The sequence below is a fragment of the Suricata suricatta genome, chromosome 11, assembly GCF_006229205.1.
Source record: "Suricata suricatta isolate VVHF042 chromosome 11, meerkat_22Aug2017_6uvM2_HiC, whole genome shotgun sequence".
Classification (NCBI taxonomy): Eukaryota; Metazoa; Chordata; class Mammalia; order Carnivora; family Herpestidae; genus Suricata; species Suricata suricatta.
In genome coordinates, this window is record NC_043710.1 from 90,987,381 (window position 1) to 91,006,505 (window position 19,125).

The window sequence follows — 19,125 nt, forward strand, 5'->3', positions numbered from 1 at the left end:
TGGCTCTCCCACCTCCCCTCTCGAAGCTGCCAATTCTACACATAGACCCAACCTACCCAGGAGCTTGTCTTCTCGCCTCTCTTGCGCCCGGGGTAGCCCAGGCCCGGGAGAGAGACGAGGGCTTTCTGACCCTCCGAGGGTGGTTGTCGGCTCTCAACTAGGCTTGCTGAGACGCTGTCTGCTTCCTACACTTCGTCTCCGGCCCTTGCCCTGTGGCAGGCACTTGGCTCAAGATGAATCTCAACTTCACCTCCCCTCTACACCCGGCGTCTTCTCAGAGGCCCACGTCCTTCTTCATTGAGGACATCCTGCTGCACAAGCCCAAGCCGCTAAGGGAGATGGCCCCTGACCACTTCACCAGCTCTCTGGCCTCCCGGGTGCCTCTCCTAGACTATGGCTACCCCCTCATGCCCACACCCACCCTCCTGGCTCCTCACCCCCATCACCCTCTGCATAAGGGAGACCACCACCACCCGTATTTCCTCACCACCTCAGGTAAGTAACAGGGGCCTCAAGGTTTGGGGAGTGGAAGAAGAGGTTTCCCATGACAGACCCTAAGCCTGTGATGGAGCTGAGGACAGGCCAGAGCTGGTTCAGCCTGGCTTCACAGCTTCCTTCCCTAAGTGACAGTGGAAGGTTAGGGATATGGCTGAGCTCCCTTGAGGCATGCCAACCCATGGGGGAGAACTCATGGTCACTCTGCATTCTTTATAATGGAGGAAACATTCCTATCCAAGAGGTGACTGGAGGTTTTTGACAATATTCTTGGTGGATAGTGCTCAGTCTCCTTCCTTGTGGTCTTCCTGGCCACTTTGGTCCAGCTCTCAATCCTGATTCTCTGCCTCTCCTTGCTCTAAAGGAGACCCCTGACCACATCATGGAACACAACTCAACTTTCCAGCTCATTAGCTCCAAAGGCTCCAGCGGGGCCACCTCTCTGTCTCAGGCACTGAGCATTCACAGATGCTGCAGGGGCATAGCAGTGAAAGAGGGTTTGGGATATTCTGAAGATTGAAGGTTTGACTTGGCTAGAACAGGGGAATAATGATAAGAAAAAAGGGGGGCAGCAGGAGGAGGAGGGATGCTGCTCCTCTTTAACTCTCTTTACTCCTGAAGTCTAACCCACAGTCTTGGGCTGGGCTGCCCTCCTCTGCCCCCATTGCTGACTGAGCTGGAGTCCTACACCGAAAGTATTTTGATTTTCCACGAATGACAAGGACTGGGGGGAGGGGCAGCAAAGTGTGATTGGGACAGGGAGAGGTGAGGAAATACCCAGATTTTTTTCTGCTGCTCTCTAAAAGGCCACACTTTTTCTTCTCTGGCATTTTCGTTCCAGTGAAAATATAATAGTTCAGTGCGGGCAGGTGCAAAGCGCGGCCTGGTCTAGGGGAGAGCCATGGAAACGCATGAGAGTTTGTGAATGTGGGCTCTGGGGTTTATGATAAAAGCTAGAAGTTTTTGTGACACGGTAAAACCCAGATTGTGAGGCACTAGGTTGGAAGGGCAATTATAAAAGCTTCGTGGAAGCCTGCATCCCGGTATTGTCTTCACTACGTGGCCAAAGATAGTCTCTTCTGGGTTGCCCCCAAACAGCAGTGGCCAAAGCCCGTAATGACGGAACTGCTGGTTTTGGTTTTTCCGTGGAATTGGCAGAAATGCATATCCGTGGCAGCTTACTTGGGGGCATCTCAGACACTGTAATGCCTGTGAAGGTCAGGAAAGACCAGAGAAATCTCCCCACACCTGGCGGGGGCGGGAGAGGGGGTGGAGAAAGCACTTCAGTCCTTTCCTTTACGGTGGCTTAGGGTCCGCGAGAAAGAATGAGGGCCAGATTACAGATCAGGTCCCCAACAGGCCCCTGGATCATGCAAGTCGGGCATTGCCCCTCCGTTCTCCCTCTGGAGCTTTTCTTGATGAGAGTTTTGATCTGTTCCCTTTGGCCGCAGGCGGGAGAATGGGGGCAGCTCGGGAAAGAGAAAAGTGTTTTTTAGTGAGGTGGGGAAGCAAGGCCACATTCATGCCTCTAGTAGCCCAAGAGCTAAGCGGAGTGTCGTCAGGGGTAGGGAAGGACTGTGGGTGGTTTCAACAGCTACCGGACCTGCCGGTGACGGCAAGAAAACTTCCGGAGGCGCCACAGAGAACCGGGGATCTGGCCGACGTTACGACTTTCAAGAGATTTTTTTAAAGCCCCCTGGTTTTAACATTTTCTTTTCCGTTTTACTTCACTGTTGATTGTTTGCTTGTCTAGATGGCCGCCCCGATAAAGATCTTCCAGCACTATTCTTGGGACATTGTATTTTCCCTGCCTTGGGGTTCCCGGGAGAAGGGCTGGAGCAGCTCTGGGGAGGCGAGAGGACCGGCGGAGGCACGAGGCGGCGGGAGGCGCTGGGGACCAGGGGAGCGCGGCGGCCGTGGCTCCCGGGTGTCCGGGCTCTACGCACTCGGATGCTTTTCTCTCTTGCAGGGGTGCCGGTGCCGGCGCTGTTCCCGCACCCCCAGCACAGCGAGCTGCCGGGCAAGCACTGCCGCCGCCGCAAAGCTCGCACGGTTTTCTCGGACTCGCAGCTTTCCGGCCTGGAGAAGAGATTCGAGATCCAGCGCTACCTGTCCACGCCAGAGCGGGTGGAGCTGGCCACGGCCCTCAGCCTGTCCGAGACGCAGGTGGGCCGGAGGCGGGGGTTCGGATCCCCGCTCCCCTTTCCTCTCCCCTGAATTCCCACCGCGGAGTTGTGGACTGGGAGTGACCCCCCCTTCCCCACGTTATCCTGGGCTTCTCCAAAGATCCTTAGTAAAAGTACCGACAACTCCAACCTCAGGTCAGACCCCCAGAAACCTAATCTCATCTCTCCAGCGAGCGCTAGACCTGGAAGAGAAACACCTTTGGTGATCCTGATGTCTACTCCCTGTGTGCTTGGCTGGTTCCTGCGCCGCCCCCGCTCTTCTCCGAGCAGGAACCGTGGTCAGACGTAAAAATCAGAGACTAGGCTGGTTCTGGTCCCGAGAGAAGCTCACACGGGGAAATTTTTTTTTCTTATTACTTTAATCTCTCTCCAGCCTTCGGATTCAGCCCCCTTCCCCCCTCCCCTTACTGCCCTGTCCTGAGTGGAAGAACTGTTTTCATCTTCCAGATGCTATTCACCTGCAGCCTTCAAACTCCCTCCTCCACTGCCTTTCTCTCTTACATTCTCTGCACCTGGGAGCCCCGCCGGGCGCTAGTGGTTTTTCTCTCTGACGAGAACCTGCTCATTGATTCTTCTCGTCCTGTCCGTCCTGTCCGAGAGTCTTGCTGGATCGGGTATTTAGAGCTCATAAACAGGAGAACGGAAGGTAAACACAAAGGAGACTCATCCACAAAGCACTTATTCCTGGTCATTCTAATTAATAACATAAATTAGATATTAATATTAACCAGTATTAACCACACCCGTTTGACCTTTACCGTTATTTTGGACAATTACTTCCAGGAGGATTCTCCTTCGGCCTAAGACGTAACCTGTGGAGCAGTTCAGGTGTGACTTAACTCAAGGATGAGCTTGGATAATTCGCGAACGGGTTGAGGTCCATTTATCCTAGCCCCCAGCAATCTCTGAGATCTTAGTAACTATGGGTCTGAAGGGATGACGGAGTTGTATTGTTTTTTTCTCCCTGTGATTAGGTGAAAACGTGGTTCCAGAACCGGCGGATGAAGCATAAAAAGCAGCTGAGGAAAAGTCAGGACGAGCCCAAAGCGCCAGATGGGCTCGAGAGCCCAGAGAGCAGTCCTAGCGGCCCCGAGGCCGCATCTGCCGAGGCTCGGCTGGGCCTGCCCGCTGGCCCCTTCGTGCTGACCGAGCCCGAGGACGAGGTGGACATTGGGGACGAGGGGGAGCTCGGCTCGGGGCCGCACGTGCTCTGAGCCGTGTGGCCGGGATGGCGGGGAGGCCGCGGCGGGGCGGGGACGCGGTGCCCTCCGGGATCCGGAACCCTGGGACTTGGCTCCGGGGGCAGGCCTCGCCGACCAACCAAACACACCTGGCAGTCCTCGAACCCGTGCGGGGTCCCGCGGCTCCGCCCGCGCCCTCCTCCCCCTCTGACCCTCCCGCAGCCGGGGCCCTGCCGGGGAGCATGCACCTGCGTTAGCTCATTCCCGCGTCCCGCGCCTTAAGTGGCGCAAGCTGTACCCCGGGCTCCCGGTTCTCTAACTCCGCCACGGCCGCGGCCCCTCTTGGCCCTCATCTCTCCGCCACCTGCCCCCAGCTCGGTTGTCCAGGCTCCGCGACCTCTCCACCCGGACCCTTTGCCCCTCCTTGGGTAGACCGATTGGCTGCAGGTAAGGGACCGGGTGTGTGCGTCTTCCGCTCTGCAGGGATCCAAGGAGAACCACGGCCAGATGCGTGAGAAGTCGGTGCCGGGCCGATTCGCGTGCCACTAGCCACTGACCTCCCGCCCGGGCCCCCCATCTCTAACCCCAAAACGAAGACGACTCCCCTTCCTTGGGGCGGCGCTCCCATCCTCTCCCGTCGCTGTTCCTCTCCTGAGCTTGCGGTTCGGAACCCTGGCACCCCTGGTTTGTGGCCCTCTGGCACCGCTGCTCTTTACGCCGCCTCGCCCCGGTCCCGAGCGGTGCGCGCGCGCGCGCGGCGAGAAACTCGGGCGGAGAAAAACCCACCGAGCAATTTCTGCCTCCTGACCGTGCCACGCCTGTCCCGCCACTCTTACACGTCTCCTGGGCTACTAAAACGGAGTGTTCCTTGGGTTGTTTGGAAATGCTCCTTCTCCTCGCATTTTAGGGAATATGGAGTTTTATTTTGTTGTTGTTGTTATGGGTTTGTTTTTGTTTTTGTTTTTTGTTTGTTTTTTAAAGCTAAAGGGGAATACGCATCTCCTCCCGGGCGTGCATCTGTTTGTGAAGTATTTAGGTGCGGCGGGAGTCTGGCCCAGCACGTCGCCCCTCTCCCCTCTCCTTTTTCCCTACGAGGTCTCCTATTCTCTCCCCCGGCTTGCAGTCTCTTTAGATAATAAAGGGCTCGCCGGGCAAAACTGGGAACGAACCCGAGTTTCCGGGCATCGTTTGTTACCGCGTCCTCCTGCGAGCACACCCCTCCTCCGCGCGGGGCAGTTTCCTGTGCTCGACTGGAGTGACCCGGGCTAATAACCTTTCAGCGACAGACCCCCTCACAGCCACCCGATTTTCTTGTTTTTACTCGTTTACTATAGTCGTGAGTTTCACTTACGTGGAAAAGATCACTGCAGATGAGATTTTTTTTGACTCTGAAATACCTAAGGGACAGAGATTACTTGATATTTGGAGTTTGAAATTATACCAACAAATTGTGTGTCAACACTACATCCCCCAGGACACTTAGGAATATAGCGGCCGAGCCGCGGCCAAGCCAGTGGCGACCTCAGCTTGCCACCTTCCTTTGGCTCTGGTTGCTAGTTAGGTAGTGAGCCCAGAAAGGCTGGAAAAGAGTGTGTAGCTAAGCGGAGTCCCAACCCGTGGGTTCTGATGATGAATAATAATTCTACAGACCACGGCGTTGGGGTCCGTTTTATCGTTTTGTTTCCTTGTTTTTCTAATTAGAGGACGAATCCTAAATATCCTTGTTGGTCTAAATTCTATGATTCTATGAACGTAGCCGTGGGAATGCTTTCTTTTCTTTCTTTCTTTTTTCTTTCCTTTCCTTTCTTTCTTTTTTTTTTTTTTTTAACAGGTTGTTCCAGGAAACGTTAATTTAAGCAAAGATAAGTGTCAGGGTGAGACCTCTGTTGGGTCTGCATCATTTAGGATGCAAAGCTATTGCTTTAAAAACAAGTGTTGTATAGGTGTGTGGATTTTCCAAAGTGCTCTTTATCAATTAAGATCCTGTGCATCATAACAAGGATTCGTTTTCCCTTTATAGTTAAGGAAATTGATGCTTGGCAAGATTGAAGGATGTATCCATGAAATCAGGACTAGCTAACAGCCAAAGCAGGACAAACAAATATTTCTTCTGATTCCTTGTTAACCTCTTTGTTCAATACACTGTTTTCTTATAACCATGCACTGGTTGGCATTTTGCCTATATCACTTTATGGGACCACCTCTCTCCTTGATTTAGAATGTGTAAATGTGTGCTATTAAAAACAAATTTACACTTGGATTTCTCCTCTCTCCCTGTTCAGATGATGATAATACCTTTTTAAGGCAGGAGTTTTTGGCAAGTGTTCTAGAGTAAGACAAAAGGGTTGGTTATGGGGGGAGAGGGGAGGTGATTTGTGAATAAGAATGTTCCTGGTAACTTGGAAGGGAAAGTGGATACTATTACACAAGGGGAGAATCTCAGCTGCTGCTGCTTCTTTTAATGTTTATTTTTGAGAGAGACAGACAGACAGACAGAGCACGAGCAGGGAAGGGGCAGAGAGCGAGGGAGACCCAGAATTTGAAGCAACCTCCAGGCTCTGAGCTGTCAGCACAGAGCCCAACATGGGGCTTGAACACACAAACCTCAAGATCATCACCTGAGCTGAAGTTGGATGCTTAACTGACTGAGCCACCCAGGCGCTCCCGAGGATATCAGATTCCTCGAATACTAGAAAGAAGAGCTACCAAAAGGAATTTGGGGGAGCTCTTTAAAGTGAGTAGAAATACTATGTTTTATTTTGTTTTGAATTTTATTTTGAGAAGGAGAGCATGAGCCAGGGAGGGGCAGAGAGAAGGGGGAGAGAATCCCAAGCAGGCTCCATGCTGTCAGTGCAGAGCCTGGCGTGAGGCTCCATCTCAAGCACAGTGGGATTATGACCCGAGCTGAACCCAAGAGTTGGATGCTTAAGAGACTGAGCCACCCAGGCACCCAGAAATCCTATATTTTGGAAGGACATAAAAAAAAATTAATTAGATGGTTAATACAAACCCCAAAGCTCCAGACATTTAGCTTTTTCTTCTCCTGTCTTCACAGGAAGATGCCAGGGTTTATCTTGGCTCTCAGAGAAGCAGATTAGGCACATCTCATGAACTTTTGAAAAGGCAGGTAGATAGGAAACATTGTTGGTGTGGGCACAGCTCTGCCTAACTGGAGGCAGAATGGATGCTAGAGCCAGGGAATGGCCCGTCTTTGATTCATAAGCATTAAATGTGGAAAGAGGCTTGTTCTACCTTCTCGTGGTCCTCCCTTTGTGGCCGTTCTGCTTAGAGGAAGCGGGAATGGAGGAGCTCACTTCTGTAGCACCCGCTGCCCTGACTGAGGCACGGTCGTCTCATCAGACCGTATTCCCTGAAACTGATGACAAACAATTCAATGGCAAAGTACTCCTGGTTTTCCTTTGCCTTTTTTATACACAGGGCTAATGATGATAGTCGAGGATAGACACAGTTTCTTTTCAGTTTAATGTAACACGATGACACTGTTTTTGGCCTTTGATAACGATCAAAGCCTACATAGGCTGAAGAGGTATTTTGTCTGAATTACCTAGGTTTTTGCCTCAACTCGGTTTTACTTGGTGGTAAAGATCTGACAAAACCACATTCATTAGGATGTATTAAAGACATAGGGCTGGTGCTGAAGGGGCAAAAACATCTTAAACTAGCCAAGGTGGTCTACATGTAATCCCAAAGGTACTAAATAATTTGTTCCGTAGTTGTTCTCAATGCTGTTTGCGGTAGACTTCATAGGTTCTCAGGGATAGACTCTTAATAATGTTTCTGCTCACATGACCTAAGAACATATGAAGTGGACAACACCCCGTTCTGCCCGGTATTAGCTGCTAGTGGCACTAAGCATTGATTAGAATTCACGACCCTACTTCAGAAGGTAGAAGACAGGCTGGTGTCTGTGTGTTTGATAACTAAAGTTAAAGATCTGTGAAGGCACAGAGCAAGAATGCTTCTTGGTGCTACGAGAATCCTGCAATAAACCTATTTAGTTGAAGCAGTGACTCCTGGTCTTCTTCAGTTGGGCTCAACATATGTGCAGAAATCATGAGTTAATTGCAATATTTATGTTCTTAGTATCACATTTTAAAGTGGATGTTGACAAGCTAAAATTCATCCAGTATATAGGAACCTGGATAATAAAGATGTGGGAAATAACAAATAAAGGAGCGTGAGCTTTTTGACTTAGAAGAGCAAAGTCTTGGAGAGGGGCAGGAGAGGAGATTAGCTATGGTATTTGGATGACTGCAGGGCTCCTCGCTGCTATCAAAGGGTAAATCTATGGGGCTATGCTAAAGAAGGCGGAACCAGAACCAATGGGTGGTTTCCAGGGAAACAGATTTTGGAACAACATTTGCATACCTCCTATGGGCCAGGTATTCTGCTGTCCATTAATAGGACAGGCTGAGTCCAGAAAACACTAAGCACCTTTCTCCAGAAAAGTTGGTACAGAAGCTGGAAGACTGTTTTGGTTCTTTGTTAGTGAGAAATCGAACCTGGTGTGTTCTTTCTGACGCTCAAGAACCTAGTATCCTATCTTTTTTTTTTTTTTTTACTAGGCAAGGAACTATAAATTCCAGCTCAATAAAGTTATTTGTTCTCTCATTAAGAAGATTTCAGTTCATGTACTCTAAATAAATATATCCATAACAATCAGAAGAATTAAGAGAAACAAGAAAAAAAGAAGAAAAAGATCTTTTATTCATTAAAGAAGTTCCCAACCCTTCATTCGAGAAAGGAAGTGAAAACAAAGTGATGATCTGTGCAATTAAGGACAAAAGTATATGCAGGAAAGAACTGTCAGTGTTCAAGATGTTTGACAAAATCTAAGCCTTTCATTTTAGTAGTGAAGAAATTAGGATCCGAGATATAATGAATACATTTTTAATGTTGAGTAGACAGTGGCAGAATTAGGAGCAGAAGCCAGTTTTAACGACGCCACTTTCCCACTACTTCATGCTGTGATAAAAGTGACAGGGGGGTTGGTGTCATTGTATTATGTAGTGGAAAGGATTTTGCATAGTAATTCTGGATGTAAGATTTTTATTTTAATATTTTTTAAATATTTATTTTTGAGAGAAAGAGACAAGAGTGTGAACAGGGGAAGGGCAGAAAGAGAGGGAGCCACAGAATCCCAAGCAGACTCCAGGCTCTGAGCTGTTAGCACAGAGTTGGATGTGGGGTTTGAACCCACAAACCATGAGATCATGACCTGAGCAGCACAAAGCCTGATATCGGGCTCGAACCCTCAAACTGTGAGATCATGACCTGGGCCGAAATTGGAGGCTTATGCAACTGAGCCACCCAGGCACCCCTGGATGTAAGATTTTTAAAAAATTAGCTGGGAATTATCTAGAAAGATCTTAGATTAATTTATGGAAAAATATTTTATTAAGAGCAATATGAAATTTAAATTGGCTTTCTTGAGGAGGTACTGAGCCCTAAGGGCTTTTCATTCAAGCCAAAGTTGAATAGCCACTTGGTGGGATGTTTTTGAAGAGGTTCATCCATCGAGCAGGATGAAAGATGAAACTAAAAATTTTGCCCTAATCTTTATAGATAAGGCAACTGAGAAAGAGATTGATGTGTTCAGTGTCTTACAGCTGATTCATTTGGGAGGTTACAGAATTAATACATGCAGAGTTCAGAGAGCAGTCTAATATTTAGAGTGAGAAAAAAAATGGATATGGTGCTCCTGTTTTCTGTCCAAATTCTCTCCCTTGTATCTTCCGGTTTTAATTCCCCTCCCAAAGACTCCTTTCTTTATTTTATTTACTCCTTCCCTCTCTAAATTCCCAGTGTGTATGCCAGTTAACCTTGCCTCCATGATTTCATTTATAGTTCTGTGGGCCTTTTCTTCTTACCCTCTTTACCATATGGTGTAGCATCATGGCCACTGGCTAGATGGCTTGGCTTAGAAATTTAAATTCTAATCTTCCATTCACCAAAGATTATGTTCTGTCTCTTACATGACCTCAGAAACAGGAGAGTGTCTTAGAAGTTAAAATGGTGAGAAGATGTGATATAAGACCTATAAAAGAACCCACTGTGAGATCTTGAATGAAAAGTGCTAGGGAAAAGATAATGAGTTACAATACGGATCTGAACATATCAGTTTGGTTCTTGGTACCACACTTTGGGTAGGTCTGCAGTTGTAACAACACAGCTAATTAAAAGATGTGCACCATCACTATCGTTATGAGGAGTTATTCTGTCCATTTCTAAAATCAAAAATTTTAAATTGATTTTAGAAATAGAAGTTCTAAAAGTGAATTTCTAGAATCACTTATAGTTTGTCATGTGGACTAAGGGAGGACATGGTGGCCCTGGATGAAACAGGCCACACGGGGTCACTGAGTTGCATTGAGGATACTTCATTTAGAATGTTCCTTCTCTCCCCCTCTCCTATCCCACCCCCATCCTCCCCCAGGGTTTCTGTTCTTCCTGGCAGACATAAGTGCTATATTGGGAGAGAAGGAGGGTAGAAGTCAAATCTATGAGAACCCAGGTAAGAGATCAAGTTGCCTGTTTCCAGTAAAGTCTCTATCAGGGAAATCTAGGTTTTTTTCCTAAAGCTTTTAAGACTTGTTTTGTTTTTATGAATGTATGAATGTATCTCTGTGACAAGAATAAGTTATAAGAGTTGCTTAAAAATAATAATGAGTATAATTGTTGGGGATTATCTGAATATTTGTAACCTCCGTTCTCTCCCTGCCTCCATGGCTACAGATAATGGTGTAATTCAGTTCACTTGTCAATATTCTAGTCAGAAGTTAAAGAATCACCAAATAGTCTTTATTCTTCCTCAGAGCTTGACTTTGAACGGGGAAATAGACTGTAGAAAGCAATGGGAATAAGGGTAGAAGGGTGGCTCTTTATTGAGTTTCAAATGGATATAATTTATAAGCTAAAGGCAAAATACTAGTACTTTAAGCTGCTTCTGCTCTTTTCCTGTCTAGTTTTTTTTTCTTTTTCAATTCCTAAGTTCTCTGAGTTTATTAAAGAGTTGAGTTCCATCATTTACCCATGCACATTGTTTCTAGAGGCAAATGGTTCTACAAGGATTGTTTAAAAAAGAAGCAGTCCCCTGGCCCCTTCCCTGTTCCCTTTACTACAGTGACCGTCGACTTCTAGTACTGGGTGATTCTTTTTGTCTTTATCTTCATGTTTCTAAATTCTTGCTGAACCGCCACTTTCTACTGGAATTACCTAGTACTGTGTGCTATAAAAGATGAAAATTTAGTTCTTTCTTCCCTGTTCCCACCATATCTATGCACCCTCTTCATTTCTTCTCTCTATTGTGATTTTGGTTAGGTTCTTTTTTTTATATTTATTTTTAAAATATTTTTTAATGTTTATTTTTGAGAGAAAGAGAAAGCTTGAGTGAGGGAGGGGCAGAGAGAGAGAGACAGAGACGGACAGAATCTGAAGCAGGTTCTAGGCTCTGAGTCATCAGCACAGAGCCTGATGCAGGGCTCAAACCCGTGAGCCATGAGATCATGAACTGAGCCACCCAGGTGCCCCTGGTTGGACTCTCAGCTAAGCCAGGTAATTGACTTGGATTACTTTTTTTTCTTTCTTTCTCTCTCTCTCTCTCTCTCTCTCTCTCTCTTTTTTTTTGTGCAAGACGTGTGTGTGTGTGTGTGTGTGTGTGTCTGGTATTTTTTCTTTTTTGGTCTTAATATTTGTCTTATTAATTTTTAATGTACTCGTGACCAACTTAACTCCAGACTCTTCACTGCTTGTCCATACCCAACTCTCAAGATATTCTTGTGAAGATTTCATTTTCCTGAACAGATCTCTCCCAGAGTTCCCCTCTGGTTTTTATGTCCATGTGTCTCTCTTCCCCTTCATCCTGGGATTCCTTTGTTTACTCTTGTATCCAGTACTTTCCTCTTTCTTGGCTTATTCTCTCATTTTGGCGATCACAGTCTCCTGTAGTTTCCTGATCCATGTGTGAAAGGTAAATATGTTGAGCTCCTCCTTCTGTAAAGAATATTCTAGTCACATGCTTTATTAGTATTTTGGCTAAATGTAGAATTCTAACTTGGAAATTAGTTTTGAATACTTTTTGGGTAATTTTAAAAGCCTTTGATTTATTTTTTATTAACTTCCAATTGCTGCTATGAAGGTGGAAAGCCATTTTGATTCCTGATTCTTTGTGTGTCCTATTTATTCATTTGTTTTCCTCTTTGGAAGCTTCTAGCATACTTGCTTTGTAGCCAGTGGACTGAAATTTTACAGATGTGCCTTGGCTGAAGGTCTGTTTTTTACCTATTGTTCTGAATACTCAGTACATCTTTTCAGCGTGAAAACTCCTTCAGTTATAGGAAACTTTCTTGAACTAACTCTTTGAGAATTTCTATTCTTTGTGTTTTTATGCAACTCCTGTTATTTGGATTTTTTTTCCTCGTGGATTTATCCTCTAAAATTGTTCTTTTTCTCTCCTGTTTTCTCTTTTTTATCTTTTTGCTCTGCTTTCTGGGAAAATTCTTCAATGTTCTAACATTTTAAAATTAAAAATTTCTGCTATCCTATATCTAACTTCCAAGATTTCTTAATTTCCTTCTCTTTTCTAAAAAAAAATTTTTTTTATTGTTTATTTGTTTTTGGAAGACAGAGACACAGTTCAAGCAGGAGAAGGGCAGAGAGAGCAAGACATAGAATCCAAAGCAGGCTCCAGACTCCAAGATGTCAGCACAGAGCCCAACACAGAGCTCGAACCCACAAAGTGTGGTGTCATGATCTGGGCCAAAGTCAGACGCTTAACTGACTGAGCCACCCAGGCACCCCTCTCCTTTCTGTTGGCTTTCCTGTATGATACCTTCAGACATGTAGAGATTCTTGGTTGCCTGCTCATGGTTAAATATGAGAAACAAAAAGGCTAATAGAAAGCAATGAATACCCAGCGGGCAGTGAGGGCGGGGACTTTTGACTCTGAGCTTTCGGATAATGTGGTTGAATTCTTCAGCGAGAGCCTCTAAAGTCAGAATTTTTAAGGCTTTTCTTTCAGGTTGGTCAGATGATCCAGGGAAGGATTTTCTTTTCTTTATTATTTTAGAGAGAGCATGTGAGTGGGGAAGAGGGGCAGAGGGAGAGAAGAGAGAATCCCAAGTGGGGAGTCTGCACTGGAGGCTGACATGGGCTCGATCCCACAGCCCTGGGTCATGACCTGAGCCAAAATCAAGAGTTGGATGCTCAACCGACTGAGCCACCCAGACGCCCCATTCAGTGAAGGATTTTCCAAACTCCTGTTTGTAGGGTGAGGGCCCAGTGCTCTAGGAGCGGAGTGGGAGGCAACCAGAGGTCTCTGAGTTCAGAATATGTTCACTATGGACTCCGTTTTCATTACTGGGCCTCCTGACAGAGCCACTTGTCCTTCCCTCTGGAGATACTGTTCTACCCTCTGAGGAGAGGAGAGCAATCTTTTTTGGGGGGTAGCAAAGGGGCAGTAGTACTTCACTTAGCCCCTCCCTCCACTCTCGTATGCCCAGCTTTAAGAGGTAATTGACGCCATCCGTTCCTGAGCATTTTGGCTATTCTGGAGTGTAAATCAGATTATTCTTGGGTTTCCCATTTGCTAGGTTAGAATTTTTTTTTCAACTTTTTTATCGGCTTTCCTGCTTTCCAAGTTTCATTACCGTGGTCTCTCCTCCTGTTCTATGTTTATGCCTTCTAAAAACCCTTTTACTGTGATTTTAGTGTGTTTGCCACTGGTGCATAGGTACATGTGTTCCTGTGTTCCATCTAACATATTTAGCCAGAAGTCTCCTCATCTGAACCTAATGTTATTTTATTCTGGCTTTTACAGTGAGTGAAGGAGGTGTCGATCTTTTACCTGATGTTTCTTTTATGCACTGTGTTCATGGAGGCTCAGGAGAATTGCATGGTCATCAGAATAGATTAAAAGGCTGACTTCATTGCCAAAACACATAGTAGCCCTTCCTTCCTGCCTCCTATTCAGTACCAATGGTGTGGGGGTCTCTGGTTTGGGAGCTTTGGGAGTTAGAGTTAGTCCTTAAGGATCTTGGTCTGTGAAAGTTCCATATCCAAATTGGGATATTCTTGGAAATTTCAAGGTGGGGGAATTTGTTGTTTCAATTTCCTTGCGCTCTGATTCATTGAAAACCTGCGTCCCTGATTCTGGGTAGAGAAACAGAAAGGCTAAACAGAGAAAGCAAGACAGAGCTACGGACACACACACACACACACACACACACACACACACGCATATTCTCCTGAAGAGAATGAGGGAAACAGGACAGGGAGAATTGGAAGGTGATCAATTAAGACATTAAGTGTTTTGTGACACATGGACGCATCTGCATTTTGCCCTGATGACAAGGCCATCAGCTCATTTTCAGAGGGCTGCACCTTCCTCAGTTCAATCCTAAGATCAAAGCAAAACTGTCTGCTTGCATTTTCCAATCAGAATGGGGATGCTAATTTATCCTCCTTAATGTGTGATGGTAAGAGACTCCTTCAATTAACTGAATTCTATAGCCGGCAAAATAAAAGGTATACAAAGAGGCCGCAGGCTGGAAGAGCCGAAATTCTCATTAAATGAAAAGGTCCAGTATTTATTACCTCGTGCATCTGAGGCTAAACACTAAAAATGGGGATCATCACAGGAGGTTTAATGGGTTAAATTGAGAATATAATCTAATTAAAATATTAGACATGGCTAAATAGTTCTTTGATACACATCTAAAGGATTCATTAAAAATAGGTGGTTGAGGTTTGTGTGATTGGAGATTAGCGATTTTTAGTAGAGACGACAAATTTGGGGACCTTATCAGCCTGGTTCAGTGTCACTATTGTGTGGAGTCAGGCAAATGGGAAAGACCTCATTGCCAGGTGACAGGTTGAAAATCCGAGGTAAGGCCAACCTGGCTTCACGACCGTGACTTTGATAGTTGTCAGGATGGCAAAAAGGAAAGTGTAAGATAAATTTGGGAGGCCTATTTGCCACAGAGAAAAGAGTTACGTTTGCTGCCCAAGTAATTTAACTAGATTATATATACCTCTACTATATTATACTAAATATAGCTACGTTTTTCAATAAAAAATACGTCTGGATATGCAGTTATCTACTTCCTTCTCCTGTGTAGACAGCTTCCAAAAGATAATTGATCATGTGTTTTGGACTTTAAATATCTGAAGGTGATATTTGCACCTACTGTTAACTTTGCATCCTAAGGATACCTACTCTTTAAATATCTCTTGCTAAAGCTGGGGACCCTAGCAATCCTAAGAGCACCCCGAGCAGCCGGTCTAGCACTATTGGGGCGGGGTCTCAGATAAGCCATCAACTCAGTAAAGGACATTTATAAAATTTTCTTCCATATCTCCAAGGCTTCACTAAATACATTTGCCTGAAATGTTCGTATCATTGTAATCCTCTCAGCCTATTTGAGCAACTTAAGAGTGGAAGATCATTTTCTCAGCTTATTGAAAATTAATTCCTTACATTGCTCAGGTTTGCAAGGGAAAATGAAAAGGGCAGTGGAGAGGCAGCGAGGCAGCTACGCCCTGCCCACCAACTTGTTGTTTCCTTTTTTTCCCTTCCTGTGCCCCCACACAGCCCTCCCTATCGTGAGGGGCAGAGAGAGCTGAACAATGTCTTTTGTAACTTCATCTTGCAATGTGAAAGCTCCACAACATTTTGGGAAGGGCCCCCCAAATTCCAGGTATTTCACTGAGCCACAACTAAGTAACCAAACCCTGAAGAATGGAAATTTTAAGACTGGGGGGAAAATTAATAAATGAAAAAATCTAAAACCTTTTGCTTTTCCATTGACCAGACGTTTGTTTAGACAATCCAGATGGTACGTTTTCTCCATACCTTTGTGAAAAGATGTGTGGTTTTGCTCAACAAAGAGGGGGAGTAGGAACAAATCCTGTACTTAGTCTGGAGGCAGTGGAGTGAAGGGACAGTTTTGGATCTATCTACATATGTTTAGTAAGCTCTAGGCCCAACATGGGGCTTGAACTCATGACCCTGAGATCAAGAGTCATATAGTGTACTGACTCAGCCAGCCAGGCACCCTAGGGGACAGTTTTGAATATTAGATTTTAGCTACTCTGGAATCTTACTTTAGTGCATTTTGAAGAGTGGAATACCTAGGGGTGCCTGGGTGGCACAGTCGGTTAAGCTTCCCACTCATGATCTCAGCCCAGGTCGTGATCTTGCAGTACATAAGTTCGAGCCCCGCATGGGGCTGTGCATTGATGGTGCAGAGCCTGCTTGCGATTCTGTTTCTCCTTCTCTTTGCTCCTCCCCTGCCTGTGCTCGCTTGCTCGCTTTCAGAGCAAGTAAAAAAACTTAAAAAAAAATTAAAGAGTGGGATACCTAAATACAATTAGAGTATATCTTTGTCCTTTGTATTGCCTTTACAGTATACAGGTTTTGTCTGACAACATAGATAATATCGTCGGGGATAAAGGGGGAGTGAGACGCTCTGGATAAATACATCCACAATAACGACTAATTCTGTTGTTTAAAACCTCACTGGGAAAACAAGAGCAAACTGTGTGTATCTTTTTGTCTCTGTTTTGACACGAGGAATAAAAATTCTGAAAAGACACAGCTTTGGGGAAGAGAAGTACTGTAGTCATGAACACTTGAGGGTTGGATGAACTATGTTTTAGTCAAGATTTATTCTTGCTCTAAGAAAGTTAATCTTAAAAAGGCATATTTAGGAGATCAACTTTGATTTTTTTAAAGAATTTTATATTTTCAAATGTTACTCTGAATAGGATGGGTCAGCTATGTTTTAAAGAACATTTTGGAAAGAATTAGCTACACTTGATATCTTAAGACTATGACCCAAATTCTATTCATCTTGTTCTATTTTTCAATTAGTAATTAAAAAGGAATCCACACCCCCCCCTGGCCTAGTCTAGTCTGCATCTAGTCTGCTATTGTAGATCATTTGCTATCAACTCAAAGTTCTCAATTAGCTCCAGTGTTGTTATAATTACCGGATGTGTTTTCAAACAACTCCCAGCTAATAACCATTGGGATGAAGAGTCATTTTCTCACTATAGACTAGACTGCACGCTCATGCTCACTGTGATGTTTCGACAATGATTCGTTAACCAATAATAGGGCCCCAATTGGAACCATTAGGCATTGGTGCCTTTGCTATACTTACCTTTTATTTTGTTCCTCAATGTTGTCTTTTTTGGGGCCGATTTCTGGATAACTCCTAAGAGACTCCTTAATATACAAAACAGTATCATGAAGACAGCTGTTATTGAATTCAGCTACTTGGAACAAAGCTTCCTCTCAGCAGGATGTTCTTGTTGGAAATTTGAGATGGAAAAGTGCCATAAAAAGGAGCCTATAATGTGAGAATACATGACTTAAGGGTCCTTTATTTATACCAGTTAGTAGAGATTAGGCAGATGGGGCACTGTCTTTCAGTAGTATATATAACATCTGGGCAAATAGAAGCCCGCCAGCATTCTATCACTCAAATTTAAAGTTCTTGCTTCCCAACGGGCACATTGCTTTTACTTAAATATCTGAAGAAAAAATACTGTAAACATTGATCCCTGGCCCACTTGGGTCTACAAAGACCGGTACTGTTGACATTGGTACTATTTATTTTCAAGGCAGGGCAAAGAAGTATTTGTCATTCACTATTTCTGCAGACTCTCTATCCTCAGTATCATGGTAGTTTAGTGACCTGCTAGATCTTACCAGGTGAGACCAGACAAAGGCCTCTTTTGGTTCATTTTTTAATCTTGTCCACCAGTGTCTAGCAAGTATGTTCTATTTCTGTAGCCACAGCCTATATAGATGCCACATGTCACTTTTAATATTTGTGTACAGAGGATTGTGAGGGTTTATGTCCTGGATGTAAAGACTTGGTTTGGAAGTAAAGATTCTGTGAACAGTTTGACGTTGACTAAATCATGCCACCTGCTTCAGCTACGTGAGATTTCTTGATAATGGGGGAAAGGGATTGAAGGACTTAACAGTGCTTAGACTAACAGAGACATGGTTAGAGGGTAGGGTTTTAAATGTTCAAAAGTGAAAGTCTGTCTTTTATTAGTCAATGTCCAAGTTGCTTTATATGTGTTGCTTTCAACTTTAACCACGTAATTATGAAGTTAGTACAGGTTAGTATATGATCAAGTAAGTAGTCATGTGTATTTCTAAAAATGGAACTTCGTGGTGGAAGTTTACATCCCAAACTGAAGTCCAAAGCAAGGACATGCTCCTGACCTACACCGTAAACAAAACTACCTCTTCCTATAAACAAATAACCAAACAGTGCTGTCCTTGGTGTTGAAAGATTGAAGTTTAGACCTGGCTGCTCCATCTCCCATTACTTTCAGTAGGACTGACAGATGTCAGTCATTTATCCTACCTCGATCTCCACATCTTTTCCTCAAAAAGTGGTAGGTGAGCAAGACAAGCCAAGTCCAATTTCTACATTCGTTTGAGGTACTCTAATAGAAATAGCATTTTACGTAAAAAATGTACCCTATCCCTTTAAATATGGAAATTTGCTATGATACTTAAATTTAAGGCCATTTGGGAAAAAATTCAATTCTTAAGTTTCTAGAAGAGTTTTCATGTACCTTGAAGGGGCTTCTTTTATAAATACATTTTAGGATCAGTTTGGGCTATGAATTTCCCTGGACTAATGCTTCACATATGATATTATTTTCAAAATCTCACGAAAACACGATTTATCAGCTTACTATTTATCTTCAGGTGTGCATGCTGCCATTGGACTTTCAGTTCTAACTGCTTCCAGTTTTAAGAGAAAGTTATGTACACGTAGCTTTTATACCACATCATGGTACATGTGAAATGTGTATAACAAAGGAATACATCCCCGAAGCTAGTTCTTAGGCCACCTGTGTAGATCACCAGATTTTCCCCCTAAATTATTGTTAAAACTGCCCCTTTCTGGATATGTCCATCTAAGAATGCAATGCACACCCAACACAAGCAAGGAAGAAAAAAATCAGATTCTTCAGTAATTATTTTAAGACCTGGTAATTTTACAATGTTTATTCAGTCTCAGAAGATAAAAAGTAAAAAATAGTTTTTGATATTGATACTCAGTAGTATAGAATGGTTTCTCCTCTTACCTGTATTGTGTGTGTGTGTGTGTGTGTGTGTAAAAGCACAGATGTGGTACTATTTTAAGATGCTTGTGATGGAAAGATGCCTGGCATATTTACATACTTGAGTAAGTAGCTTTGAGAAAATG

General features: G+C 44.5%; 1 protein-coding gene across 1 annotated transcript; it reads left to right on the top strand.

Moving 5' to 3' along the window:
- The first annotated feature begins 233 nt into the window (after nt 1-233).
- On the top strand, nt 234-3,895 carry BSX (brain specific homeobox). The gene is made up of 3 exons (XM_029956486.1): nt 234-495; nt 2,465-2,661; nt 3,656-3,895. Exons 1-3 carry the CDS (start codon nt 234-236, stop codon nt 3,893-3,895), a joined length of 699 nt encoding a protein of 232 aa, XP_029812346.1.
- Nucleotides 3,896-19,125: the final 15,230 nt, after the last annotated feature.

Coding starts and splice junctions, on each gene's coding strand:
- BSX (XM_029956486.1), top strand. CDS start 234: ATGAATCTCAACTTCACCTCCCCTCTACACCCGGCGTCTTCTCAGAGG. Junction 496..2,464: donor GTATTTCCTCACCACCTCAG/GTAAGTAACAGG, acceptor TCTCTCTTGCAG/GGGTGCCGGTGCCGGCGCTG. Junction 2,662..3,655: donor TCAGCCTGTCCGAGACGCAG/GTGGGCCGGAGG, acceptor CCCTGTGATTAG/GTGAAAACGTGGTTCCAGAA.